At 42.1% G+C, this 27,729-nt stretch overlaps 1 protein-coding gene and 1 non-coding gene across 6 annotated transcripts; both read right to left on the bottom strand.

Annotated features, from left to right (window-relative positions):
- Positions 1–1,813: 1,813 nt before the first annotated feature.
- On the bottom strand, positions 1,814–27,701 carry SNX5 (sorting nexin 5). Of its 5 annotated transcripts, none has more exons than XM_012474689.3 (14): positions 27,604–27,701; positions 27,285–27,367; positions 15,381–15,485; positions 12,595–12,705; positions 11,231–11,352; positions 9,766–9,889; positions 8,993–9,088; positions 7,765–7,870; positions 7,601–7,676; positions 6,540–6,579; positions 6,366–6,452; positions 4,671–4,830; positions 2,672–2,757; positions 1,814–2,008 (listed from the first exon to the last, which is right to left on the bottom strand). In XM_012474689.3, the coding sequence occupies exons 2-14, from the start codon at positions 27,333–27,335 to the stop codon at positions 1,958–1,960; spliced, it is 1,215 nt and encodes a 404-aa protein (XP_012330112.1). In that variant the 5' UTR covers positions 27,336–27,367; positions 27,604–27,701; the 3' UTR covers positions 1,814–1,957. The 5 variants fall into 5 exon arrangements, with proteins under 5 accessions (XP_012330112.1, XP_064232852.1, XP_012330105.1 ...); XM_064376782.1 differs by lacking the exons at positions 27,285–27,367; positions 27,604–27,701 and adding exons at positions 15,973–16,056; positions 17,425–17,454; XM_012474682.3 differs by lacking the exons at positions 27,285–27,367; positions 27,604–27,701 and adding an exon at positions 25,437–25,568.
- LOC135276402 (small nucleolar RNA SNORD17) lies at positions 19,962–20,198 on the bottom strand. The gene has a single exon (XR_010343952.1). It is a non-coding gene; the product is annotated as a small nucleolar RNA SNORD17 (small nucleolar RNA).
- Positions 27,702–27,729: the final 28 nt, after the last annotated feature.

Genomic DNA, 27,729 nt, shown 5'->3' with positions numbered 1-27,729 from the left:
TTAAGGCTGTTAAGTGATTGCTAGCATAAAACAAATTTGAGGGGCCTCTTAAGTGCTGACTCCAGCTCACGAATCAGTCAGCTGAGGGAGGCAGCTCCCATCACTTGGTGAACAGCAGAGCCAGGACTCAGATCCATGCCTCTGCTGTCCATTTTACAAGATTTAGTCTCAACAAAATGCATCAACGCCCCAAGGCCAACAGCCAGAGCTCCTCCAATCAGGTCTGACCACACCGGTGCTCAAGCACTGTGGCCCATGAACCAGACCACAGGAGTGCTGGCTCTACACTGACAGGATGCTGGGAGTGTGTGGGTGGCTAGTGTGGACATTATGGAGGAAGTGAGCAGGAAGGACAGATGTGGTTAGCCCAGACTGAAGAGTTACACATGCTAAGTTTAAATTCACTCATTTTGTGCACCGTTTCCCAATACGTACTATGAAGGTAGAATACACTACGGCCACCTGTAAACAGCTGGGGAGGCAACAGATGAAGACCAGTTAAATGTTAAGAAACATGCTCCCTATGGTACTGATACCGGTTCTGCAACCCTCACACCAGTTGGTTACACAACAGATGCTAAAAGTAGTGGGTAAAATGTTTTTAGTCTCAAACGGTCTTTCACGAGTTACTTATTACAAATGTAAAGCAGATTACCACCCTAAGTGCTCAGTCTTCAACAAAGGATAGGCACATCTCCTGAAGATGTGGCATTGGCACCAGGGATTGGTTTCGTCGAAGACAATTTTTGGGGTGGGGTGTGGAAAGGGATGGTTTCCAGGTGAAACCATTCCACATCAGCTCATGAGGCATTTGATTCTCATAAGGAAAGAGTGCACAACCTAGATCTGTCACATGCCCAGTTTGCAATTCTGGTTCACACTCCTATGAGAATCTAATGCCACCGCTAATCTGACAGGGGGTGAAACTCAGGCAGTAATGCTGGCTCACCTGCTCCTATCAGGCCTTGGACCTGAGGTTGGGGACCGCTACCGTATGGTAAAGCCCCTTGCTTGGCCAAAATGCAAACCTCCATTAGGTCAGGGGCAAACAGACAAACCAAGATTGAGAGACCATCTAAATAAAAAAGGCCTGTAATATTAAAAAATGTTAAGATTAGGACAAATTCCCCCTGACCCCTCAGGACTCTGGGCAGACCCTGAAAGTCCTATAACCACAGCCAAAGCCTAGCACCATCTGCATTCCTGGGACACACCCTGGCTTTGGTTTCCACAAAAACAGGCCATATGTTAGTAGCATGATTATTTTATTATATACTTTATAAAAAACAAATGCCCAAAGACATACACCACCCCTGCCCACCCCCACAACCACTAGGGAGGCAGCTCATACCTTTCCTAATGTAGATCTGACCACATTGTTTCCATACATACCCATAGATACTTTTCTCCCCTCAAATATTTGTTATCTCAAAAAAGGAGGTGCAAAAAGTATATAAATTTTCTTGTTGTTGTTCTAGGACGAACACCAGATGACTACCGGGCGCAAAACAAAAACACAAACCCCACCTTCAGTGAGGAATGGAAGGTACCTGTTACCTGCCTCAAGTAGCTGAATCACCTGCTGTAACTGGCGCCTCCCTGACATTCATGGGTTTGTAGGGACATGGCCCAGGTGATTGCTTCTACTTCTTTCCAGAACGCACATGTCTCCTATATCCTTTCTTAGTAATAACTAAAGATGAACTACAGGAGAACCCAGTATTTAGATTCTGCCCAGAGGTATTAAATGCACAAGGAAAAATTAGTTATGTCCAAGTAGCAAGCAGTATTTTTAAACCAACATGGTTAAATGTTAAGATTTGTAGAAATCAAAGTATTTATTCACATAATTTTAAACTACAGTTAAAGCTAATAGATCTTCCGTGGTAATGATTTAAGTGCAAGTGATGCTTGGCTTTCTTTCACATTCATTTCTTTTCTTCAGAGGGAAGGCATATCAGTTATTCTTGAACAAGTCAATACAGCTCTGCAAAAGGGAGACATTGTTCTGTGGGAAAAAAAGTCAAGGCGGACAAATGAATGACTACAACTTGCCATATACCTGTAACAACACAAGTCTACCAACATAGTTTTTCATGGGAGATTTAAAGTCAGCCACAGTGAGCTGGCCTTTCTCTTCATTAAATCCCAGGTGAACTGCAACGTACCACTCATCCCAATTTCAAGCAGGAGAGCTCCTCTCTCTCAGTGGGTAAACCTACCAACCCAAGAGCTGACGTTCACTTCAGCACCTCTGCCCTAACCTGCTTGCTCCCAAATGTGATCCTGGCTTACTTTAACTTCTTAGATGCTATGTAAGTGAGTTGTTCTATGAAGGCGAAGGCCTTGGAAAGACAATAAAAGCTGCTAGAAATTAGGTCTGGGAGAGGTAGCTCAGGCCTATAATCCCAGAGCTTTGGGAGACCACAGCTGGTGGGTGGAACACCTGAGGTCAGGAGTTCAAGTCCAGCCTGGCCAACCTGGTGAAACCCCATCTCTATTAAAAAAAAAAAAAAAAGTTGCTAAAAATTAGTCATGGGTAACATTATAAATAAGACTACAAATAAACAATGAATGGCTCCCATCAACTAAGTACCACAGAGGATTAATACCACAAGGCCACCCCAACTGCCTGATGACACTGGGTTAAGTAAATTGGGAAACGACTTACCCTGGCATGTTTTATTTCCAGTTCAGACATTTCAACTAGATTCTTTCTAAATGCTGCCACTCTCTTCCGTTTGAAATTTATCAGTTCTACAGGAAGAAAAAATGTTCATGAAACGCAAGAAAAACTAAACAATTTCATGGTCACTTTAACTACCAAATGGCATTCTTGAACATGTGATGAGTAGCCTCACTCACACCCTCTAGGTACCAGTGACTGGGGACAGGGCTGAAAAAGGGGTGGTGGTGAGCCACATACTTCACTAATGGCTTGTGAAAACTCTTCTTGAAAGAAGACATACCAGGTTCGTGCAAACAATGTTCAGCATCACTAACCATTTGGGAAATGCAAATTAAAGCTACAATGAGATTACCTCACACCTACTAGAATGGATTTTCTCAAAAGGATCAAATATCAGTGTTGGCAACAATGCAGAGAAAAGGGAACTCTTGTACACCATTGCTGGGAATGTAAATTAGTACAGCCATCATGGAAAATGGTATAGGGGTTCCTCAAAAAACTAAAAACAGAGCTACCATATGATTCAGCAAACCCACTTTTGGAAATATAACAAATTATCTCAGTGGGATATCTGTACTTCCATGTTCACTGCAACATTATTTACAACAGCCAAAATACAAAATCAATTGAGAAGTGTCCACTGATGGATGAATAAAATGTAGTATAGACACATAATACTATTCAGCCTTTAAAAAGAACAAAATTCTGTCATATGGGACAACATGGATGAGCCAGAACAGAGAAAGACAAACATTACATGATCTCACTTATTAGGTCAAATCTTAAGTTGAACTCCTAGAAGTAGAGAATAGAATGATGGTTATCAAAGGATAAGGGTGGGGTGCTGGGCTGGGGTAGGTGGGAGTATGAGAATGGGTACAAGGATGCAGCTAAACTCAAGGAATAAATTTTGACATCTACTGCACAACGGGCAACTGTATTTACATGGTCTTAAATTGCCTTACCACAGATTGATGGGGGTTAAAATAGTTAACTATGCTGTGGAGAAATTGGTTTGGATAATATCTGACTGCATAATCAAAATTACCACTACAAATGAAGGAGAGACAGACACACAATGTTTCCTCAGAAGTGACACCCCAAGAAGGGCTTGTTACTTCTTTTTTTTTTTTTTTTTTTTTTTGAGACGGAGTTTCGCTCTTGATACCCAGGCTGGAGTGCAATGGCGCGATCTCGGCTCACCGCAATCTCCGCCTCCTGGGTTCAGGCAATTCTCCTGCCTCAGCCTCCTGAGTAGCTGGGATTACAGGCACGCGCCACCGTGCCCAGCTAATTTTTTGTATTAGTAGAGACGGGGTTTCACCATGTTGACCAGGATGGTCTCGATCTCTTGACCTCGTGATCCACCCGCCTCGGCCTCCCAAAGTGCTGGGATTACAGGCTTGAGCCACCGCGCCCGGCCTGTTACTTCTATTCTACCAGGAACCCACAACCAGATCTAAACATGAGGAAACAAACCAGCCAAAAGTGAGAAACACAGTATTTGGAAAGAGATTCTCTAAAAAGACTGCTATCATTAAAAACTAAGAACTGTTCCCTAATAGCTAAGATAACCAGATACAATCCTACACTGGATCTCGTAGACGACATCAGGACAAACATGAGAATATAGACAGCAGACTGTAGTCTTAGACTTAAGTTTATCACATCAAGTAAGTGTACTGTAACCACACAAAAGAATGTCTTCAGTCTTAGGAAATATACAACGTTTTTAGAGCTAAAAGGAGTGTGGTGTATGCAACTGAATAACAAATGGTACAGAAAAACCAGGTGTGCAATGTTTGTAAGCACACAAAAGCTATGAGGGTGACTGTGCATGTGCCAGTGGTAAGGCAGATGCCGTGAAGTGCTGACACTGGGTGAATGATACAGGGGTGTTTTTTGCACTATTTGTGCAATTTTTCTAAGTTTGAAGTTATTTTCAAATAAGAGTACAGAAAGAAAAATGTCCCTGCTCAACCTTCTTTTGCAGATTCAGAAAGCTGTTCAAATTTCTGGCAGCACTCCTGCTGGTGTGCCTCGGCCAACTTGATGTCTTTGCTCTTTAACCGGGCCTTATCCAGAGCTTTGTTTGAGTTCTCATAGTCAATGAGGGCTTTGGTGCGTCTGTATAAGAGATCCTGGGAAAAAAATTAACAGGTATGCATGCTAAAATATCTAAACCAGTCTAAAGAATAGCCCAAGTGACAATGTACCACCTGAGACGTTAGGTGGCAACAATCTACCTCTATACCTTCTCTCCCCCTATTTTTAAATCTCCAGCTTCAGCAGGGATGAGCAACACTGATAGCTTTGTTGAGTGCTTTTTTAGAATTCCTTATATTAAGTGACTACCCAAGGGTAAAAACAGAAGGACTATTTTTTTCAGTTAATTCAATAAATAAAGGTAACTTTAAAAATTAAGCATTTTTGTATCAAAACAAATATACAGTCTGCTGGGTAAGTCAAGTTGAGTGCTGCTAAAACATAACTGGGCAATGAAGTAGCAAGAAACATAACCCCACCCTGCAAATCCTGCTCCTTCTGGTAATCTACCTTGGAGATCCACTTAGTCAGTCAGATATAAAGGTTCTTTGCAATCTTTTTTCAAGATGGAGTCTTGCTGTCACCCAGGCTGGAATGCAGTGGTGTTATCTCGGCTCACTGCAACCTCTGCCTCCCAGGTTCAAATAATTCTCCTGCCTCAGCCTACTGAGTAGCTGGGACTACAGGCATGCGCCACCACGCCCAGCTAATGTTTGTATTTTTAGCAGAAATGGGGTTTCACCATGTTGGCCAGGCTGGTCTTGAACTCCTGATCTTGTGATCTACCCACCTCCGCCTCCCAAAGTGCTGGGATTACAGGCGTGAGCCACCATGCCCAGCCTCTTTGCAATCTTACAACAAAGTAGAAGTTATCTCAGTATCTAAATTCAACAATTATGATGTATACATTACACATTTAAAAACAGGTGAAATAATGAAAGATGGGTGAAACTATTAGACCTATTTTTGTATATACTCAAAAACTCTTTAGTGACCTCTTAATTCCATGAAAGTAGAAAATAAACTAATAAAAACAGTGTTTTTAAAAACTGGAAGATTCAGAAAATATGCCAAAGGGCAAATTAACTAAAATAAAATTACATGATGAGGGAATAAATAAACTTTTACTTTTTTACTTTCTGATGTCATTTCAGGATCAGAGGCCTATCTAATTTTATTCTGCCTGATTTAATACATTTCACATAAAATTAAAACACATTTGTTTAGACTAATGCAGACAGTGAAGAATGCATGTTTCATTCCCAAAGATTATTGTCTGCTTACCACTTCATCTACATATATATATTATAAATAATGCTTTATGGCTCAAAGGCTACAGGGATACTTGCAATTCAATAAAAACTCCCAAACCTTCTCTGCCCCAGAAATAGCCCTTTCTGCATGTTATGTCCCACATCAATGACCCAGAATACCCCAAACCATTACCTGTCTACACCACACAACCCCTACAGTGCTGTCAGATATACAAGCTTATAAGGATACAATACCAGATGTCATTTATAAAAACAACTCTGATAAATTTTTATTTTTCCCCTTTGCATAAAGTAACTTTTTAAACAGACTTCTTGTTTTGTACTGCTCCGATAAGCTAAGCAACTTCTTTTCCTACCTTAGCAGCTTCGATGTTAAGCATGTAGTATCGGAGGAGCTCTGTTAGCTTTAAATCCTCATCTGATGAGACTCGACCCTCTACTTTCTATATAGAAAAGGAAAGGTCACCATCAAGGCAGAAAGCTATAGATTATAAAATATACGTTATGAAGACCAACACAAAAATCCTTACCCTAAGTTTTTCAAATAGCTCAGCAACCTTCAATAGGTACCTGGAAATAGACACATAATTTTGGCTTAAGGTATTAAATCATCTATAAAATATGATCTTACCAGTGTGCAAGACATAAATGGGTTAACTCAGGAGTCCTAGCCTTTGGCACTTTAGCATTAATTTAAAAGTAGTGTTCTCACTTCAACCGGCCCAAAATAATAGAGAAAATGGTCACAAAATTACACACATTTACAGCACCACACTCAGTGGCATCAGCCTCTTGGTGTCCCTTCTGTTATCCTGCCATGTATCCAAATATTCTTATTAAATGCCAATGCTGTATTAACCGAGGTCGGGTTTAATGAGCTCTGCTATGGGCATCCCAAAGCAGTAAATACATTAATTCATCATGGTTCTCCCATTAGCCTCTCAATTTCAAGTCAGAAGTAGTATCACCTGTTTCGCCAAGCCTAGATGTTAAGTAAAATATTGCCTTACACTAGAAATGCCCAGGATGGAGAAACTGAAACACATACATAAGTGAAGCGTGAAAATGGAAAGATTTTTAATTCAATGAATGAATGTAATTTCAGAAAATTGTGCATCAAATCAGCTGTGTATCAGACTGAGGTCATTACATTATTCTTCAGACCATCATAACCAAATCTCTTCAAGATCCAGGGAGAGAGGCACACGTTCTCAGGATCTCCTGGGGCTGCATCCCAGCCCAAAAGGGTGGTCCAGGGCATTACCAGGCAAAATGGCAAGCACCAATCGCCAGATAAACTCTCTCAACCCCCAAAACTAGAGCAAACAGGCTTTTTAAGTGTGACAGAAACTACTGCTTTGACCATATTAACCGTATTTGTATGTAGAAGAGCCCAAGTCCCCTACAATTGTCTTACAAGTGTCTTATGTACAGAGAACATGTAAGATGAGTGCTGGAGACTTGCCTTAGTGAGCCTGTAACTCCACAGCAGGATGGAAACCATGGTAGTCTTTACTCATTTATGCTTTTAGTTATACCACTCAGCACTCTTCAATTAAGTTAGAGGAAATGCTTTTCCAAAAAAACTTACTTTTTGATGACTGTGGGCTCTTCTAAAGCCAGGCTATGTAAGCAGGCTGCAGTGTGGATGTAGTCATCGGCAACATCTGTAGAAACAAGGACAGCTCTTTTTATCCAAACAATAGCCAGGCCCATCAGCAAAGCTCTAAGTTACTAATGGTAAATGATATTTACTTTTATGAGATCTGGTCATTTTGTCAGCTTTCACACAAGAATCTTTGATCCTATTGTAATAGTTAACAAGGAAGTTCTTCTCTTGCTCAAAGAAGTCATCTACCTCCTAGAAGAAAAAAAAAAGAACCAGACATTTCAAGAATGTGAAAATATACTATCCATGCAGCCTTTTATATTTATCAAAATAAAAATATATTGCTTAGAACATGGCAAATAAACATGAATATAAAGTTTAACCTCTACAGATCAGGGAAATTACGAATTTATGATACTATTTCTTAACCAAGGCTGGCAAAAATCAAGGGCTGGCAGAAAATGTATACGGAAGAACCATTTAACAATCACCAGTGAAACTGGCATCCTCTCTAACACCCAGCAATTTTACACTAGTACAATGGTTCTACCAGGTGGAACATGGCCACTTAGCTGTTGATACCTATCTGTGTGAGAATGAGTTTTTTTTCCTCTTGACTTAGTTGCTTTCAGACTGGGAGGAAATCCTGATTATCTGGTAGACACTGGCAAAGGATGCCAATGCCAAACATCCCATAATGCCTGGATACAGGACAGTCCCAGACACCTTAAACTGCACCAAGTTTAAATCCAAGTTTCCAAATTTCTGAGGATGCCTTCTCTACTTAGCACCTGCATTCTGGGCTCCCCGGAGTGGCAAAGCCAGATCTACCAGATGATAACTGTAAGGATAACTCAGTTACAAAGGAATGAGAAGGCCTCAGAAACAAGGAAGTAAATCATACCTACCAGGATAATGAAAATGTTAGGAAGATTTTGTATTCTTATCCTAGTGCTAACACCTTGAAATCCAGTATATAAATAAAATCTAAAATTTGGTTACTTAGTTGTGTCAGCTAGATTACACGTCAATGCTTCTCTACCACCTGTAGTTGGTGACCAAACTGGACAGTGTAGTTCTGAGAATGGCATAAAATACGATCTTGTACTTTATTTTAGAGATTAACTGAGTAATCTCCCTACTTATAGAAAAGGAGAAAATGAAGCCAAGTGTGGAAAGGTTCACATTGAGTTTCCTGGGAGAGAACAAGGTGCTTTGGGAAATAGGTGAAAATTGAGTAAGTAGATGAAAATTACCAAAATTTGAAGAAAACTGACATTTCTTAGAAGTTAATCGTTTGTTTCACAAGTATCTCTTTCAAAGAAAAGATTTCCAATTAAGTCAAAAATGTTCACAAACAGCCAAGTCACTTACCTTAACTCCAGTAAAAAGGACTTCATCAGCACTTTTCACCACACTTTTGAAGAAGCCACCAAACATCTCTTTAGTATTTTTCCGCCTAACACTTAGCTAAAGGTAGAAAATTCCAAAGAACAGTTTATATGGTATGTATTTTTCTAGGTTCTTTTACAGAAGTTCTGACTAACATTTCAAGGAATCCTTTTCATTAGTATGGGCAAATGCATAAAGTATCTTTAATTCTGCCTTAACTTCCAAGCTTAAAACATCTCATGGCTAAACCTCAACATAGGTAGGTCATCTAATTCTAAAAGACTTAAGAGATTTTGAAAGACTGACTAGAAGCTAAGTCTTAGTGGCTCTGAAATCCTTGGGAAAATTACTGTTCTATCCATATTAAGTAGCAAAAACCAAAACATGTTAAAAAGAAAAACATCCTAAGAGTCATCTTTCAAGAAAAGTGTAGCCAGGAAGAAAATAAATTTACACTAATATTAATTCCTTTAAAATGAAATTAGTTAAGTTCGGGATTGTTAAGAAATTAAGGGATGTTTGGGATTGTTAATCTCTTAAAAAGAAACCTAGCTTTTGGAAGGGGAAAGGCAAAATTTTCTTTAAGCAGAGTTTTACAAAAATGTCTTACACAATGAAGGAAAAGCAGCATCTAAAAAGGTTTCCACTGTGTAAGAAATTTCAGAACTTTAGTCAATTTTTTAGAAATCACCAAGTACATTGTGAAAGTATAAACATTTGAAATGGCCTATCAAAACAGAACTAAAATGCCTTACATCCTGATCATATTCCAGGAAAACATGAAAGTTGCGATCTTTACTGAGAACAGGGTGAGAAGAAAGCCGCTGAAGAAAGACTTCATGGGAGGACACAGTCTTCTTAAAAACAGCGAGATATTCACTGGAAAGAGATGTGCACATGGCATTCAGTTGGCACAGCTCAATTACCTGACCAATAAAGACTACTGCTGGTTAATTCTACGTCTCTGCTCATGCCACCAATGCAACTGGACCAAACGGTGTTTCAGTATAACCTGGTGTCTAGTTAGATAAATAAGGCAGTTGCCATTTTTGAATCTGTGGAATAAGGCTATGGAGGAAAGTGATGTTGTAATTGGGTTTGATGGATCAAGTCCATGGGCTCCCAAATCTACACGCAATTACTGTTATTTAGTAGCCACACAATATGTTTCTTTAAAGCAATGAAATCCCTTTAACTCTGAAGCCTGAGTATACAATACCGCATGAGTTTAAGGAAGCTGAAAATGAACAGAAATTATAAAGCAGCTCTATCTCAACCTACACACTAAAGGTCACTTTAAAATTCCTAATGGTAAAAACCTGGGTCTGCTGTGTTCAGTGTGCCTCATTCCCCAGAGCTGAGAGCCACCCAAGTATGTGCTAAATGCTTTCAGTGCCTGGAGGTTTGAGTGCTGCCCTAGATGACACAGGGATTTGAGGAGGGGGAGAAGATGGCAGAAGAAGGGAGGGGTGAGTACTTTTCAGCTAAGATGAGGAAGTGCAAGGATAGATTCTAAGAAACTTTCCAAGAATCTATTTTTGTTTGAAAAAAATTAAATGACAGGTTGGGCATGGTGGCTCATGCCCATAATCCCAACACTTTGGGAGGCTGAGGCTGGCAAACAGGCGAATTACCTGAGATCAGGAATTCAAAACCAGCCTGGACATCACCGTGAAACCCTGTTTCTACAAAAATCCAGCTACTCCGGAGGCTGAGGCGGGAGAATGGCTTGAACCCAGGAGGCAGAGGTTGTAGTGAGCTGAGATCTCACCACTGTACTCCAGCCTGGGCAGCACAGCAAGACTCTGTCTCAAAAAAAAAACTCATGTAACAGCATTCATTACAATCTAGTTTCTTCTAAACTTCTGGTAACCAAGCTTCAGAAAGAAAAGCATTGTACATTTTGAGCAACTTATAAAGACATAAGTTTATTTCCTCACTGTGCCAGACGAGCATCCCTAATAAGTATGCTCTACACGAGTAAAAACAACTAGTCTATCAGGTATTAGTGCCAATGGTCTCCAATGAATCAGTGTGTGAAGTATAAAGACCATGTCCCACACTATGCAAGATGTACTACTAGTTTTAGAAGAGGACACTAGGGACCTAATTAACACCTACACTTAAATAAAATTAAGTCAGGTTCTTCTACTTATTTCTGTACACAGCACCACTTTTCTACTTCTCAAAAGACAGAGCCCACCAAGAAGATCCACTTACGCTTCCAGTTCTTGTTTCATCTTGGCAAATTCTTCTTTGGTCATAGACCCTTCACCTTCTCCTAGTTTCTGCATCTTCTCTCGAGGACCATCGAAGTCAGGCTTTGTAGGAGCAGGTGGAATCTGCAGCAGAGGCAGGAACTCATGAGCCTCTTGTCCCAGCAGCGAGGGTTTCTAGTTGGTGCCTCATTCTACTCTTGCTGGTCCACAGGAGACAACCACTCCACTCCTGTAGGGCTATTTAAAAGTCAACTCCTGTTTTTTTCTTAACCTTATTTCTTCTGGCCATTTAAAAGGAAGTGTCTTCCTGAGAGTTGCGTATTCACTTTGATGGCAATCATTTGGTCAGTTTATCCATTACAGACAATCGTTCAGAGCACAATAGTGTCTACACTGCTTCAATGTTGGCCTAAAACTAGTATAATTAATGCTAAACACCAATGATTAGCTATCAAGATTATAAAGTCTCTAGTATTCCAAAGGGATTTTTTCCTAATCCCTAAGGATAATCAAGAGCTCTAATTTTGAATGAACAGAACATATCTAAATATAAGCTTAGAACTAGTTTCATTTAATTATTAAGAAATCATCATTTGGACAGATTCTTCAGTCTGCCTGGCAGGACAAAATCCATGGAAATCTCCTTTAAAATCAGCTAAGTCTCTGTTCCTGCAGCCAAGAATTAATGATCAAAGACTTTTGTTTTTGGAAAACAGATTCTCACTCTGGCACCCAGGCTGGCATGAAGTGGCATGACCTTGGCTCACTGCAACCTCTGCCTCCCAGGTTCAAGTAATTCTGTGCCTCAACCTCCCCAGTAGCTGGGACTACAGGCATGCACCACCGCATGCACCACCACACTCAGCTGTATTTTTGTATTTTTAGTAGAGACAGATCTCAGTATGTTGCTCAGGCAGGTCTTGAAACCCTGAGCTCAGGTGATCCAACCACCTTGGCTTCCCAAAGCGCTAAGATTACAGGCATGGCCTCCTTTAGCACTTTGTGAGAAATCTTATCACATACTACTACTAATACTAATGTTTCCTAGAAATCAATTCTACTGACGTTGGAAACAACATACCACAGAAAAACCAAACCTAAAGGTAAATAAGACTAAAGTCATTACACTGTTTACACCCTTTTATAACATAAATAATGTAAGCCTGTATGCATCACCGCAAAGCTGTAACACTATTCCTTCACATATTTTCCACCTGACCAATAGTTAGCAAATGCTCTAGTAGGTAGATGAAATTTAACTTTTCACAATCTATTATTAAAAAAAAAGGTGGATATAAGTCTCTTTAAACTAAATGAACAGCAAGGCAGAAAGAACTAGCTTATTTAGTTTTCTAAAACACTCACAATAAGCCCAGCATAGTCTGTTGTTTCAATAAGAGTGTCATGTAGCCACACAAAGTCTTCATGTTGCCTTGTAACAGAAAACTCTGGGCTCTGAAACGTGGGCAGTGTGGTCTGTAAAGAAAGAAAGACGTTAACTGGTAACCACCACTTTTTGATAAGTGGTTTAAGTTTCTGGGCTGTGCAGTGGGAAAATTCTGCATAATACAACATCATAACATGATCCAGTAAAGAAGAAAGCAGTAATACATGATCTCCTGTCATGAAAGTCATAGCTAAGATTCAATCTGAACTCTAAGGATTTTCCCCCCAAATTCCACCTTACTGAAGCTTGTAATGAATATCCAATCAAAGAATCTACTGGTAGAAGTTCAGTTCCAGGAAGGTAAATCACCACCCTATTATTTTGTTCGTCTTTGTGTATTTTTTTTTTTTGTTTACATACATTTTTGGGACAGGGTCTGGCTGTCATACAGGCTGGAGCACAGTGGTACAATGCTGACTCACTGCAACCTCTGCCTTCCAGGCTCTCAAGCTATCCTCCCACCTCAGCCTCCTGAGTAGCTCGAACTACAGGTGCACGCTACCACATCCAGCTAATTTTTATATTTTTGAAAGAGACAAGTTTTTTGGCATGTTGCCCAGGCTCAAGTGATCTGCCTGTTTTGGTCTCCTGAGGTGCTAGGATTACAAGTGCAAGCCACTCAACCCGGCCCCAAATTCTACTTTTATAAGTCTGAATTTGGTCGGGCACAGTGGCTCATGCCTGTAATCCCAGCACTTTGGGAGGCTGAGGCAGACTGATCACAAGGTCAGGAGTTTGGGACCAGCCTGACCAACATGGTGAAACCCTGTCTCTACTAAAAATACAAAAATTAGCCGGGCATGGTGGCACATGCCTGTAATCCCAGCTACTCAGGAGGCTGAGGCAGGAGAATCACTTGAACCTGGGAGGCAAAGCTGAGATCACACCATTGCAGCCCAGCTTGAGTGACAGAGCAAGACTCCATCTCAAAAAAAAAAAAAAAAAAAGCCTGAATTTACCCCTAACTTATGACAAAAAAGAAAAGTAAATTAAAACAAAACAAAACAAAAAAAATCTCTTAGCTTTAGCTTACTACAGTTCTAAAAATTGTCCCTGGCTTCCTTCCTTTTCACTCCAGTGAATGCTGATTTTACCTTCTTTGATCTGGTAAGCTCAAGCAGAGAATTATGTCACCAGTCTTTATACTGCCTCAGAATAACTGAAGTATGCTATTCAAGCCACCCAGGCATTCAGAAAAAAAACACGTGGGAAAGGTCCTTCCCAATTTAGTAAATACTGAAAAAACACAAGCTACAGAGAGAAACTTCCCTTGGGTGCAAATTAAAAACATTACATAATGGCAAAAGGATCAATGTAACAAGAAGAGCTAACGATTCTATAGATCAACGAGACAGAAAATTAACAAGGATATTCAGAACTTGAACTCAGACCCGGAACAAGTAAACTTAATAAACATTTATAGAACTCTCCACTTCAAATACACAAAACATACATTACCACCTCACACCTATTCCAAAGGTGACTATATAATTGGAAGTAAATCACTCCTCAGTAATCGCATAGCATTTCATAGGTTTAAATTAAATATTGGTTGGCTGTTTGTTTGTTATCTTCTTCCCTTATTCCTTCCTGACTACATCATTAAGTATAATTATCAGTATAAAAGAGCTTTTCAATACCCATTACTAAATTGCATTCTAGCCTGGGCAAGAAAGCAATACTCCCATTCTCTCTCCCTCTTTCTTTTCCTTCTCCCTCCTCCCCATTCTCTCTCTCTCTTTCTCTTCCTTTAAAAAAAAAAAAAAAAAAAACAAAGGTGGGGCCAGGCGTAGTAGCTCTGGCTCCGCTTTCAATCCCAGCACTTTGGGGAAGTCGAGGCGGGTGCATCACCTGAGGTCGGGAGTTTTTGAGACCAGCCTGGCCAACATGGTGAAACTGCATCTCTCCTAAAAATACAAAAACTAGCTGGGTGCGGTGGCTCACGCCTGTAATCCCAGCACTTTGGGAGGCTGAGGTGTGTGGATCACGAGGTCAAGAGATGGAGACCATCCTGGTCAACATGACGAAACCCCGTCTCTACTAAAAATACAAAAAATTAGCTGGGCACAGTGGTGCGTGCCTGTAATCCTAGCTACTCAGGAGGCTGAGGCAGGAGAATTGCCTGAACTCAGGAGGCGGAGGTTGCGGTGAGCCGAGATCGCGCCATTGCACTCCAGCCTGGGTAACAAGAGCGAAACTCCGTCTCAAAAAAAAAAAAAAAATACAAAAACTAGCCGGGCGTGGTGGTGTACACCTGTTATCTCAGCTACTCTGGTGGCCAAAGCACGGCAATCACTTGAACCTGGGAGGCATGGACTGCAGTGAGATGGCGCCACTTCATTCCAGCCTGGGCAACAGAACGTGACTATCTTTTAAAAAACAACAACAACAAAAAAAAACACCACACACTAAGGTGGAAGATCTGAGCTGCATCATTTCGGCTGGCACACTTCCTCATGGAGCACAGTATAGGCCACACAAGGTCGGCAATGCCTACAGCCTAGGGCTCTGCCACAGCAGAATGCTGCTCCCGCAATGGCACTCACCTGATGCGTACTGTGAGATAGATTAGGGAGGTTCTCACTTAACAATAGTGCTACTCTATAAACACCAACTGTTTCAAGCTCAGGGAACCTCTTAAATCCACTGTGAATAACAAGGCTGCAACCCAGCACTGTATGTATTACCACTGTATATTACTTACCTTTGTGTGCACTGTAAATTTGACCTTATCTCTCTCACTGAGCGCATCTGGTATGTCAATCTGAAGCGAGGGATCAACATTCAGGTCCACAGATACAGATCTCAGCTGAAATACATTTTTTGAGTATTAGTTCCAAACTCATTTGGCCCTAAAAAATTATTCCAAAAATGAGAAGTAGTTATTGAAAAGCAGTTTATATGTAGATCATTTCTAAGCTGAGACATTTCTAAGTTTATTTGAAACTGAGGGGAAACCTGCTCTTCAAATGCATTGGTATAGACAATATGCATTTAGTCTTTTCTTCAAGACTAAAAACTTATGTACTTAACCTCTAAAACTTGTAAATCTGGTCAATCTGCTACAAAGACTAAATATATTCACTAAAAGCACATGGATTACTTAGAAGTTTTAAGTACTTCCCTTTTTCCTTAAGCACTGTATATTTATAATTCTGAAAGCCAGAGGGAGCCTGCAACAATGGCTTTCCTCAAAGAAATAAAAGCTCAAGTAGTCACCAGAAGTTGATTTTAACTCCAGCTATTAGTAAGATCACAACAGAGACTTTAGAGCCTTCACATCTCATCGTAAGTACTTTTCTTCCAAATGAATTCTTGATGACTCCTATGAAGTATCTGCTTGTTTGGCTTAAATTTTCACATGTCCATTTGTGAAACATCTGCAAGCAAAGATAAAGCTTCAAGGTCAGAGACTTCATTTGATCATAACTGCGACTCCAGCTCTGGAATGTTTTCTGATAAGAGCTTCCTTCCTTCTGCTAAGTTAACACTGGGGAAACACAGCCTTAAAAATACCTCTAACCATTAACTGAGATGTGATTGCAGAGGGATACCAACCACTCTACTGATCTTACGCTTATCTGTCAAGGTCAGTCAGGCCAAAGAATAGGAATAAATAGGGCAAGACACAAGAAGCAGCCATGGACTCTGGAGGAGATATAAGATAGCTCACAGAAAAGGTCTAAGGTGTGTTTCCCAGAGCACAAGAACTGCCACCACATTTCCTAAAGAAGTCACAAACCCTGACTTTTAGCCCTGCTCAACTGAATATGCTGACAGTTCCATTTTTGCTCACTGCAAGCCCAGCAAACTCAGTGAGCCTGTGAACTCCACATGGGATACCCTTGGAATTCGAATAGAAGGACCCAAGGGGGATGTAATCAAGTAAATGGGACTCACTTAAGCACCACAGTCAAAGCTACAATGGATGCTACCGGCTGCTTTAGCTGCTGCTTTTTTGTTCCACTTAATAATCATCTTCTGTTTTTGTCCTTTTTCCCATACTCCCAACCATGTAGAGGTAATACACCAGGGCTATATAAACATAGTTTTTGTTTAAGAATGTGATCAAGACAAAAAGAAGAAAACCACTAGGTTCTGAGTGACTGCAACTACAGCATATCTAACAACCGAGCTTCACTAGCAGCCATTTTTGCCTAGACATTTTACTCTAGGCTCGTTGCGCAGCAGTGCTAGCGGCTTCGCGTTTCGGTCCTCAGACCCGGCAGCTGCTTTTGGTGCTAAGCTGCTAGGAAGCCCCTCTCGGCGAGCTCGTTGGAGCTTGAACCCATCATCAACCCTCCGACTCACCGGCAAAAAAAAAAAAAAAAAAAAAAAAAGGTTGAAGCAGACATTTTACTCTAGGAAGGTATTCAAGCAAAAATCCAATCACTTGACATGATAGTCTTAACCACCAAATAAGCAAATAATTCGATTCTGTATTTGGGCCTTAAAGAACTGTCTAAAAGAGAATACTGGCAAAATTCCCTCAGCATCCAGGCCATCACCAACTCAATGTCCTCCAGTAAGAAGTTAAATGAACTTTCTCATACTGTAGCATGTAACCCTCCAGATGAGACAAACATGAGTAGAAAGTTGTGAAATGGTTAGAGATAAGTCAGCATTTGTACCCTCACTCAGTAAGCACTAAAAGTTTAGCATTCCTTCTATATGCTTAGTCAACAAACCTACTCCACCGTGCTACAGAACTTTGCGAAATAATGACCAGAGTCTTTTCTTCTGCTCACCTGCCTCGCTTCCATCCGCCTAAGTTTGAAGCACCCACAGTACTCCTCAGCCCTGCTGGCCAAGTCTCTTACTTAGGCTACAGATGTTAGTATGCTTACAGTGGCCGTTTATAGCAGTTGACAAGCAGGCCTCAGAATCAAGTCTGTCCTTGGGCATGCCAGACCTTTGCCATATAAAGTTTTACCTCTTTTCCAGATCCCTTAGGTCACCTGTAAGAATCAAATTGAAAACATAACTGCTCTCAAATAATGTAACTTAAGTTTTAAAACTGACTTTTCGCTGGGTGTGGTGGTTCATGCCTATAATCCCAAGCACTTTGGGAGGCCAAGGTGGGAGGACTGCTTGAGGTCAGCAGTTAAAAAAACAACTTGGGCAATAAAAACAACTTGGGCAATATGATGAGACCTCATCTCTATTTAAGAATTTAAAAAAATTTTTTTAGAAACCTGACTTTTGTACATTTCCCTTGAAACTACTGCCTCACGTATTCAAAGTTTCGGGTAAAGTTTCAGTTCATGATGAACTTCCCTACCAGATCAATCCTTACAATATGGATTATAATCAGCCTTCATGGTAAACAAGAGGCAAACAAGCAGAGCCTCATTTGAAAAGCACATTTTCAACTGTTTTTAAGAAATCTGGCCCAGCCCGGTGGCTCACGCCTGTAATCTCAGAACTTTGGGAGGCTGAGGCGGACAGATCACGAGGTCAAGAGATCGAGACCATCCTGGTCAACATGGCAAAACCACCTCCCACCCCGTCTCTACTAAAAATACAAAAATTAGCCGGGCGTGGTGGCACATACCTGTGGTCCCAGCTACTTGAGAGGCTGAGGTGGAAGAACTGCTTGAACCCAGGAGGCGGAGGTTGCAGTGAACTGAGATTGCGCCACTGCACTCCAGCCTGGCGACAGAGCAAGACTCCGTCTCAAAAAAAAAAAAAAAAAAGATCTGAATGCTTTTGGTAAGAGAGCTGAAGCACTTTTCTAAAAGGAGAAAAGCGGTTACAGAAATCCCTGTGCATTTCCTCACCTATTCATCAGCTTCCCAGCTGGGGCACATGAGGCACTGGCTGCAGGACAATCCTACAGCTCTTGAGGTTCTGCCCACCAGTCTTCATGAACTCACTTTGGGTCCAAATCTCACTTACAACTCACTGTGGCACAAGACAATACCTCCAGCAAAGCTGCCTCTCGAAAGGGTTAATGGTCTACAGATGGCAAAGGGTACCTGGAAGACTGAACAACACAAAAGGCAAGATTCTGAAACTCAGAAGGCATGAGGAAAACAGAAAAAATACAGATCTTTCCTAGTGGTGATAGTGACTGCAGACTCCAAGCCCAAACGAAGAGACACACAGTCCGAAGTAAACTCCACAATCCGATGTTAAAACGGGGCTAGTTGAATAGTCATTTAAATCTAATCAGTTTTGCATGCAACATGATATATATACACAATATGCAGTGCTAGCCCCTATTTTCCTATTTGAGTATCCCACAAAAATTACTACAGACAGGATAGAAAAGACATGTATCTATTTAAATGACTTTCTAGTTTCCATTCCAAACTACAGTGTCTCCTCCCTTCAAACTTGCTGCTAGCCTCTAGGGATTCTGTTTTGTTACGCTTCATTCCACTGCCTAAGAAACTAAGATTTTGCCAGAAAGAAGGCCAATATGACAAATCATCCCTGATCAGATTTTGACTTCCATCACAGGAAGCAAAAGCAGGACATACTTCAGCTGAAAAGGTATCCACATCTTGCCTAGTCCAATATTCATAAGTGAGGACATAAAATTCAAAACTGTTCTTCACACTCTAGATCTGAATTAATTTCTGCAAACATTAAAGACTCACATGATACATATTTAGGAAACATGCATTACTGTTACTGTTTGAACTATCAGAAAAAATGTTCCCATTGGTGCTCTGAATTGTTACCATTCTCTTCCATCCTCAAGATAACTCATATCTACTTATTTGTGTTCAATCTCAGCTTTACATTATGGCATTGGTGTGTGAAAAACTGGTTCAACTAACTATAAGCAATATATTAACTGCTTTTTTTGAGACGGAAACTCACTGTTGCCCAGGCTGGAGTACAGTGGTGCCATCTTGGCTGACTGCAACCTCTGTCTCAAGCGATTCTCCTGCCTCAGTCCCCTGAGTAGCTGGGATTACAGGTGGACACCACCATGCCTGGCTAATTTTTGTATTTCTAGTAGAGACAGGGTTTTACCATGCTGATCAGACTGGTCTCAAACTTTTGACCTCGTGATCCACCCACCTCGACCACCCAAAGTGCTAGGATTACAGGCATGAGTCACTGTGCCCAGCCCAACTCTGCTTTTACAGATATTGGCTCTCATTCCCTAGCCATTGGTTCTCTCCTTCCTGTAATTCAGGCCAGTAATATAATTTCTTAGTCCCTCAAGAAAAACAGAACTAAGGACTTCTAACAGAAGAGCAGTCTACTAACATAGCAAATAGCTGCTACTCAGGCATCAGCTTAATAAGAAACTAAAGGGTTACAGCAAGTGATCAGATTTTCACCACTCATCTTTGTGAGATGGGACCCAGAGGGCCCCATCCCTGCTGACACCAACCATTCTTACCCATAGCCTGCCAACACACAAGCAGTTCACAGTAGAACACTGCAGACTGCAGGGCATTTGCAGGCTACATAATCTCAAGTTCCTAGAACAGGAACTGAGGCTTGGAAGGAGGTCAGTGCAGCGCACTCAGCGAATGGATAAACTGATTCATCATTTCACAAGGCTGCAAGCCCATGCACTAGTGGAATTAACATGGAACCAGAGTTGAATTACTGCCTAAAATATCTAATGCATGTCAAGAAATGCACATAATTACTAGATACTGAAATTATAACACTTTCAAATGAATTCACAAAGCAAAAGGGTTGAATTACACGATCAGTAAGGATCTCCTCGCAGAGAAATCCTATTGGGAATCAACACACCACTGATATCAAGAAAACAGGTCTGGCCGGGCGCAGTGGCTCACGCCTGTAATCCCAGCACTTTGGGAGGCCGAGGTGGGTGGATCATGAGGTCAAGAGATCGAGACTATCCTGGTCAACATGGTGAAACCCCGTCTCTACTAAAAATACAAAAAAAATTAGCTGGGCACGGTGGCGCATGCCTGTAATCCCAGCTACTTGGGAGGCTGAGGCAGGAGAATTGCCTGAACCCAGGAGGCGGAGGTTGCGGTGAGCCGAGATCGCGCCATTGCACTCCAGCCTGGGTAACAAGAGCGAAACTCCGTCTCCAAAAAAAAAAAAAAAAAAAAAACAGGTCCAACAAATGAATAACAAAAACCAGCCAGGCAGAATGATTCTTGTCTGTAATCCCAGCACTTTGGGAGGCTGAGGCCGGAGGATTGCCTGAGCCAGAGTTTGAGACAAGCCTAGGCAACATAGCAATATCTTTAAAAAAAAAAAAAATCAGATAGGCTCTGTGGCCTATACCTTTAATCCCAACACTCAGGAGGTTGAGGTGAGAAGACCACTCAAGCCCTGGATTTTGAGTCTGCAGAGAACTATGATTAGACCACTGCACTCGAGCCTAGGAGCAGCATGAGACTATCTCAAAAAGTAAAAACAGAAATTCCAGTTTCCTTTATTCAGAGCTAAAGCCCTTCACATACTACCCAATCCCTTAAAGGCTCCCTCCCAAAAGTTTGCTAGTTTATCAAGTTAGCAAGCCCTTTTTTTGTAGCAGGGTTTCACTGTCACCAAGGCTGGAACAAGCCCTCTTCGACAAAGCTAACATGGTCCACATTACTTATGTGGATGAAGGTGTTTAAGGACATTCACTGCCTTCCTTTCATGGTCTCACTTCATGATCAACCCAAGACGAATAGGAAATAGGAAATAGGTTTGAACATTTCTTTCACTCTTGAGTTTGAGGTCTGAGTCTGAGGTACAGCAAATTTCCCAAATAATATTCCAATACTCAAGCTAGGGGCCCATTCAGGAAGCTAAGTGCTGGAGGATGGCCTGAGCCAGGAATTCAAGACCAGCTTGGGCAACATAGCAAGACTGTCTTGAGAAAAAAAGAGTTCTAAACAAAATAAAAACAAGAATTCAAAACAAAATTCATGAAAGATATGGGAAGGGCAGAGGAAGAAGTCCAACATTTTATCACCAACCAGCTACCAAGTATCTATCAGCACAATATCCTGGCTTTGAAGTGCTCTTGAAAGAACAAGTGAAAACCCTGCAAGGGGAGCCATCTGGATTTGTATTCCTTATCATTTACCATGACTAGAATGCACGTGTGTGCCCTTCAGAAACTGAGCTTTTCTCTCCAGACTATATAGGAGTACCTAAAAAAGTTATGCCAAAATGTAAAAAGGGGAAGAGTCAAGCCAAGGACTCCCATTTCTAAACTTAAGTTCAGTCTCAATTGCCCCTCAAACTGCGACTTACAAACTCCTCCTGAGGTACTACTGTTTGCCTTTAGGCAGCATATGAAGGTATGAAGCAGTGTGACAAGTTCCAAGTCTCTTTCAGATCTCTCCAGAGCACCTCAATGGTCAATCAGAAAATAGGTATCAAGGGTGAAGAACCTACTTTTTGGAAAGCTAGATCATGTAAAGAAAATTTATACTTAAAAAACAAAAATGTCAGGCCAGACACGGTGGTTCACTCCTGTAATCCCAGCACTTTGGGAGGCTGAGGCGGGCAGATCACTAGGTCAGGAGTTCCGAGACTACCCTGACCAACACTGTGAAATCCTGTCTCTACTGAAAATACAAAAATTAGCTGGGTGTGGTAGCGTGATCCTGTAATCCTGAGGCAGGAGAATCACTTGGACCCTGGAGGCAGATTGTGCCACAGCACTCCAGCCTGGGTGACAGAGGGAGACTGTCTCAAAAAAAAAAAAAATCAAATTTACCACATTTGGGTGAGATGAAAGATGCCCTATGGCCATCTTCCTTTACAATTTCAATAAGAAAAAGCAGAACTTATAAAGTTCTGAAATAGTCTTTTCTCACAATTGGGATCATTAAAAATTAGGTTGTTTCCTTAAATACTATTTATAACTTTGCCGTATACTTTTTTGACCACTGGCTATTTGAGACATTCAGGGTACTAGCCTATAGAACTGTTCTCACCTAATTTGCTCAAGCAACAAGATCTGATAATGAAGACAGCAAAATGTTGAAACAGCAGGATTTTAAACCAAGTTCCCCTCTGCAGCACAAGAAACTCAGGTTTCTAGTGTCCAAAGCCTGCACCTCACCCACAAACACAAAGCCCTCCCTTTGTAACCGTCAAATACCCACCACCTTTTGATAAGGTTCCTTAGTACTGGTGGAAAAGCTTAATTCTCACAAAGATATCCAACAATGCTAATTTTTACATGGCATGTTATATTTCCTTAGATAAGATTAATAGAAAAATCTAAAAAATTTGCAACAAGCACACAAACACTACCTTCTGTAACACAACCTGACCCTACCATCATACCATATTAGAAGGAAGTCCATTTAAAATAGTGATTCTCAAACAGGCAATTTTGACTTCTTATCATCATCATCGGAGGGGAGGAGACTGCATCCTAGCAGGGGCCAAGAACATCGCTTAACATTGTCAACAAAACTGATCAAGCCAAAATGTCAACAGTGCCACCCAGGTTTAGAAACCGAATTTTATAAAGCTCTAAATTAGATGCTCCCACCTCCCTCCCGCCCCCATCTCTAAAAATAAATAAATAAATTAGTGATCACTAGGCCTTACCAAATTAGATTTTACGGCTCAGAAATAATTCTACAAAATTTACAGCCAGCTGGGTGCAGTGGCTCATGCCTGTAATCCCAGTAGGGGTGAGGCAGGCGGATCACGAGGTCAGAGTTCAAGACCAGCCTGACCAACATTGTGAAACCCTACTAAAAATACAAAAATTAGCCAGGCATGGTGGTGTGTGCCTGTAATCCCAGCTACTCAGGGATTACAGGAGGCTGAGGCAGAATTGCTTGAACCCAGGAGGCGGAGGTTGTGGTGAGCAGAGATAGCACCACTGCACTCTAACCTGGCCGACCGAAATGAGACTGGGGCTGGGGGAGGGAGGAGTGCAGACTTACAGCCTTGATTAGGCACAATGGTTCACGTCTGTAATCCCAGCATGTTGAACTGGAGTTTGAACCTGGGCAACATGGCAAAACCCCGTCTCTACCAAAAAATACAAAAACTAGCTGGACATGGTGGTATATGCCTGTAACCCCAGCTAACTCAGGAGGCTGAGATGGGGGGATTACCAAGGCTGAGTGAGCTGTGATCGTGCCACTACACTCAGGCCTGAGTGACAGAGACAGATCCTGTCTCAAAAAAAAAAAAAAAAAAAAAAAAAGCCTTTTAACCATTTCTATCTATGCCAAAATAATGTGAGCAGATCATGACCTTTTAGAATATTCACAAATGGGTACCTTAAGACACTGAGTACAAGTTACTGAACTGGAACTAAGGCGTGGGCAGCTTGGTATGTCATACTTCCTGAACTTAGAAAATAGTTGCAAGTGTAGCATAAAGTTTCAGTTCACAAAATTTGGTGAGTTAGGACTTGCTGTGGTATTGGTCAAAGTTCAGGACTGTTGCTATACTAACAAATTGCGCTCTATCCTAGCTAATAGAGAATAAAAATACCCCTAGAGGCAGCTTCCACTCCCAGAACAGCAGTACTTTAAACACTCCTGACTAGGTATAAGGACAGGTATTACTCACCAAAGTCCATGTAACCAAGCAGTATGTTAAGGCCAACTTGTTACTGTCAAGGAAGGAGAACCCCCTAGTTAAAAATAGCACTAGACTGGAAAGGATTATCACCTAGTCCTTCAATAACAGGTTTCAAGCTCCCTGCAGGGCTTTTCCGTTCCATGTGCTCAACTTGCTTCAGTCCATTCACCATCATAAAGCAGAGAAACCTAAAGCTGTTCAGAATCAAAGGTCCCAGGAGGCAGTCAGGATTCCCAATGCTGTTATACATGATTTGCCACAGGATTGATAAACTAATGGAAACATGATTCAACTGCCATGGATTCATGAGTGGGCACCTAAACATGGTGCCCACGTACTTAATGCCTTTCTGCAAACCTAGAAGGTGCATGTTCTTTTTATGAGAACAAGGTTATTTCTGCATAATCTCCAATTATTTCTTCCAACCCACTAAAAATGCCAGTCATCTGAGAACTCCCATCCAATCAGGGTGGGAGAAGGGAAGACAGTTCTATCTCCTTGGGTGTCATCAAGGTTTCATTCTGGTTTTCAGGACCTAGACTTAGCAAAACCCTAGTTTTCTAAATTTTAAAATCGAAAAACAGGCTGGGCACGGTGGCTCACACCTGTAATTCCAGCACTTTGGGAGACTGAGGCTGGCAGATCACCTAAAGTCGGAGTTCAAAGAAGAGCCTGGCCAACATGGTGAAACCCCGTCTCACAAAAATACAAAAATTAGCCGGGCATGGTAGTGGGTGCCTGTAATTCCAACTACTTGGGAGGCTGAGGCAGGAGGATCACTTGAACCTGGGAGGTGGAGGCTGCAGTGAGCCAAGATGTGCCATTGTGCTCCAGCCTGGGCAACAGTGAGAAAAAAAAGAAAAAAACAATCTTTCTCATTAGTAGAGAACCAGTTAGGAACTAAATTAACCATGTATCTCTTCCCCTGAACTATATTTTCTGAAGAAGACAAACCCCAACACCTTCTGCTAAAGAATGTAACATAATAGTGTCTGGCTACCAGACACGGCTTAACACGGTCTTCCCTTTCAGTGTTGTTGAATTATCCAAAATGAGTATTGGACTAGAATTCAAAACCCGAAGAATAAGGGTATGTCCTCCTACCTTATTAGTGGGGCTTAACTCCATCCTCAGGGTAAATTATCAGGAGGGCAGTTAAACATTTTAACACATAAAACATTTCAGTTGACAATGAAACTGTATTAAGGCAAGAAGAGGCTGCCCAGAACTTGGTTTTCCATTATTTCATACTTGCCTCAAACTGCCTTTCAGTTAACCATAACACAGTTAACACCATCCAGACCAGACCACAGCAAGGTACCAGCATTAGCAGGGATCAGAAAACAAAAATAAAGCCAGGCATCAGGGTGATTATTTCGTTTTATTATCTCCTTACTCCTGTAATTTAAAAAGGAAAACAAAGCCATATAACTCTCTTCACTACAGATACGGACAAAATTTCTGTATTATCTAAAACCACCAGGCAGGAAATGGCCTCCTAACCATCCTCCAATTTTGCTGGAGGATCAGGGCGGTGGGAAAGTCAAGTTGCAGACTGGGATCAGGGCTCGGGGCCCCCGTAATCCCAATACTTTGGGAGGCCGAAGCGGGCAGATCACGAGGTCAAGACCAGCCTGACCAACATGGTGAAACTGCGCCTCGACTAAAAAACACAAAAATTAGCTGGGCATGGTGGCACGCGCCTGTAATCCCAGCTACTAAGGAGGCTGAGGCAGAAGAATCACCTGAACCTGGGAGGCAGAGACTGTAGTGAGCTGAAATCGTACCACTGCACTCCAGCCTGGGAGACAGGGCGAGACTTCGTCTCCAAAAACACACACACACAAACAGGTGCAGTAATACTGTGCTATCTAGTCAGTGCAGCGATCTAGTCCTTTTACCTAGCTGACTCTGAATCAAGACAACTAAAAGAAATGTACCAGAAAGAAAGAAAAAACAAACTGCTAAGAAAATCCCCATATAGCGTATCTACCCTTTATGGAGAAAAGTACCTTTATAATGTTTTACAGTGAATCGTGGTCTCAAGTTTCCACTTTCAGTTTTAGTAATAAATAACTTTCAAAGAAAACACTCTAAACAAGACCCTCCTGTATACAAAGCTCTATTTCAGTAATTAATGCAACAATGATACCTTTGTTGTAACAATCCAGCCGCTTTGAAACTTGGGTTATTTACTTACTAGATGAACAAGTTTCTCTATGGAGATGGCTTTGACTTCAAGAGATGTGTAAGACGGGCTCCAAGTTACATTTTAGAGAGCCTTGTATTTTTAGACGTTCTTTTTCAGCTATCAGAAAAACATACGTTGACGATTCCGAATGAAAGGTTGTGGCTCACGAGCCATGCATCACAAAACTAACAAGGCAAACTTAAAAGAACCAGTGAAAGAATGGAAGCTAGTCTCGGAATCTTCAACTGGCTACGGTATTCTCAATTTATTGCATTAATAATCCTTTAGACCTCAAGATACACGTGGCCTACGGATAGTTTACATCAATGGACAAGACTTAAAAATAAAACCCAAGTTCAGCAAGTATTTGAGCACCTACTAAAAATTACACAACTCCCACAACAACGCACTTAGCGTTTCTAAAGTTGTAAAAAGCATGTTCGGAAACTTCATGGAATTTCCCAAGTTGTTTGGGCCGAAAACACGTTTTCTCAAAGGGGGGGGGGTACATTTTGAGGGCAACAAAGCTAACTGGTCTGTCGCATGTTAAGTGAATTTCTCGTTCACCTACTGGTCACCGCGAAGTCAAGATAGGTTTGGAAAGGAACACATTCTGGGGTCTCCAGGGATCAGCTCTCAAAGTCCGGTCGGTATAAGCGCCTGAGCCGGGGCTGAGGACCCGCGTCTCTGGTTCTGTCCTCAAGAGGGAATCCGGGGATACACATACAGGGGTTCCCCAGGGCAGCCTTCAGGGAAGACGAGGGAGAGGGGCTGCCCGGGTCTCACGGGTATTTCCCGCGCTGGGGATGGCCGCGCGCAGCCAAGGCCCAGGGGCGCGCAAGGCCAAGAATGTGGCGACCCACGAGCTCGCGGGGCCGCCCGCCCTTGAGCCTGAGGCGGGGAGGACCTCACCTTGCTGCGGTCCTCCTCCTGGTGCTGCAGCAACTCGGGAACCGCGGCCATGACGACGCGGGACTCGAGCAAGGGCCGCCTGGCTGTGCGAGGAAAGAAGAGGCTGGACCGCCGCCGCCTGGGCGCCTCTCAGGGGCGGCCACGGCCCCGCCTCCGCCGGCCTCCCTGCCCGACGGCAACAGGAGGCCTCCGGACTCCGCCACCATCCCAGCTGCCCCAGGAGCAGGCGAGCAAGGCGCCACGTGCTCCCCCAGAGCGGCCTCCCAATCCCCGCTGCCGTCCATCTTGGAGCCGGGCAAAGACGCCACGCGGGGCCTACCCTTGCTCCGCTCTACTAGGAGGCTGCCGACCGCAGGGCCGCGACAAGGACGCTAAGCCACAGACACCTTCCCAGCACCGCGCGTCTAGAAAAAGACTGCGTTTCGGTGCAGGGGGATTTTATTAC

Source organism: Aotus nancymaae, unplaced genomic scaffold (genome assembly GCF_030222135.1).
Source record: "Aotus nancymaae isolate 86718 unplaced genomic scaffold, 86718_ANA_hifiasm-v0.15.2.pri h1tg000001l, whole genome shotgun sequence".
NCBI classification, from domain to species: domain Eukaryota; kingdom Metazoa; phylum Chordata; class Mammalia; order Primates; family Aotidae; genus Aotus; species Aotus nancymaae.
Note: the sequence above shows the minus strand (reverse complement) of the source record. Positions and strands in the feature narration are given on the sequence as shown.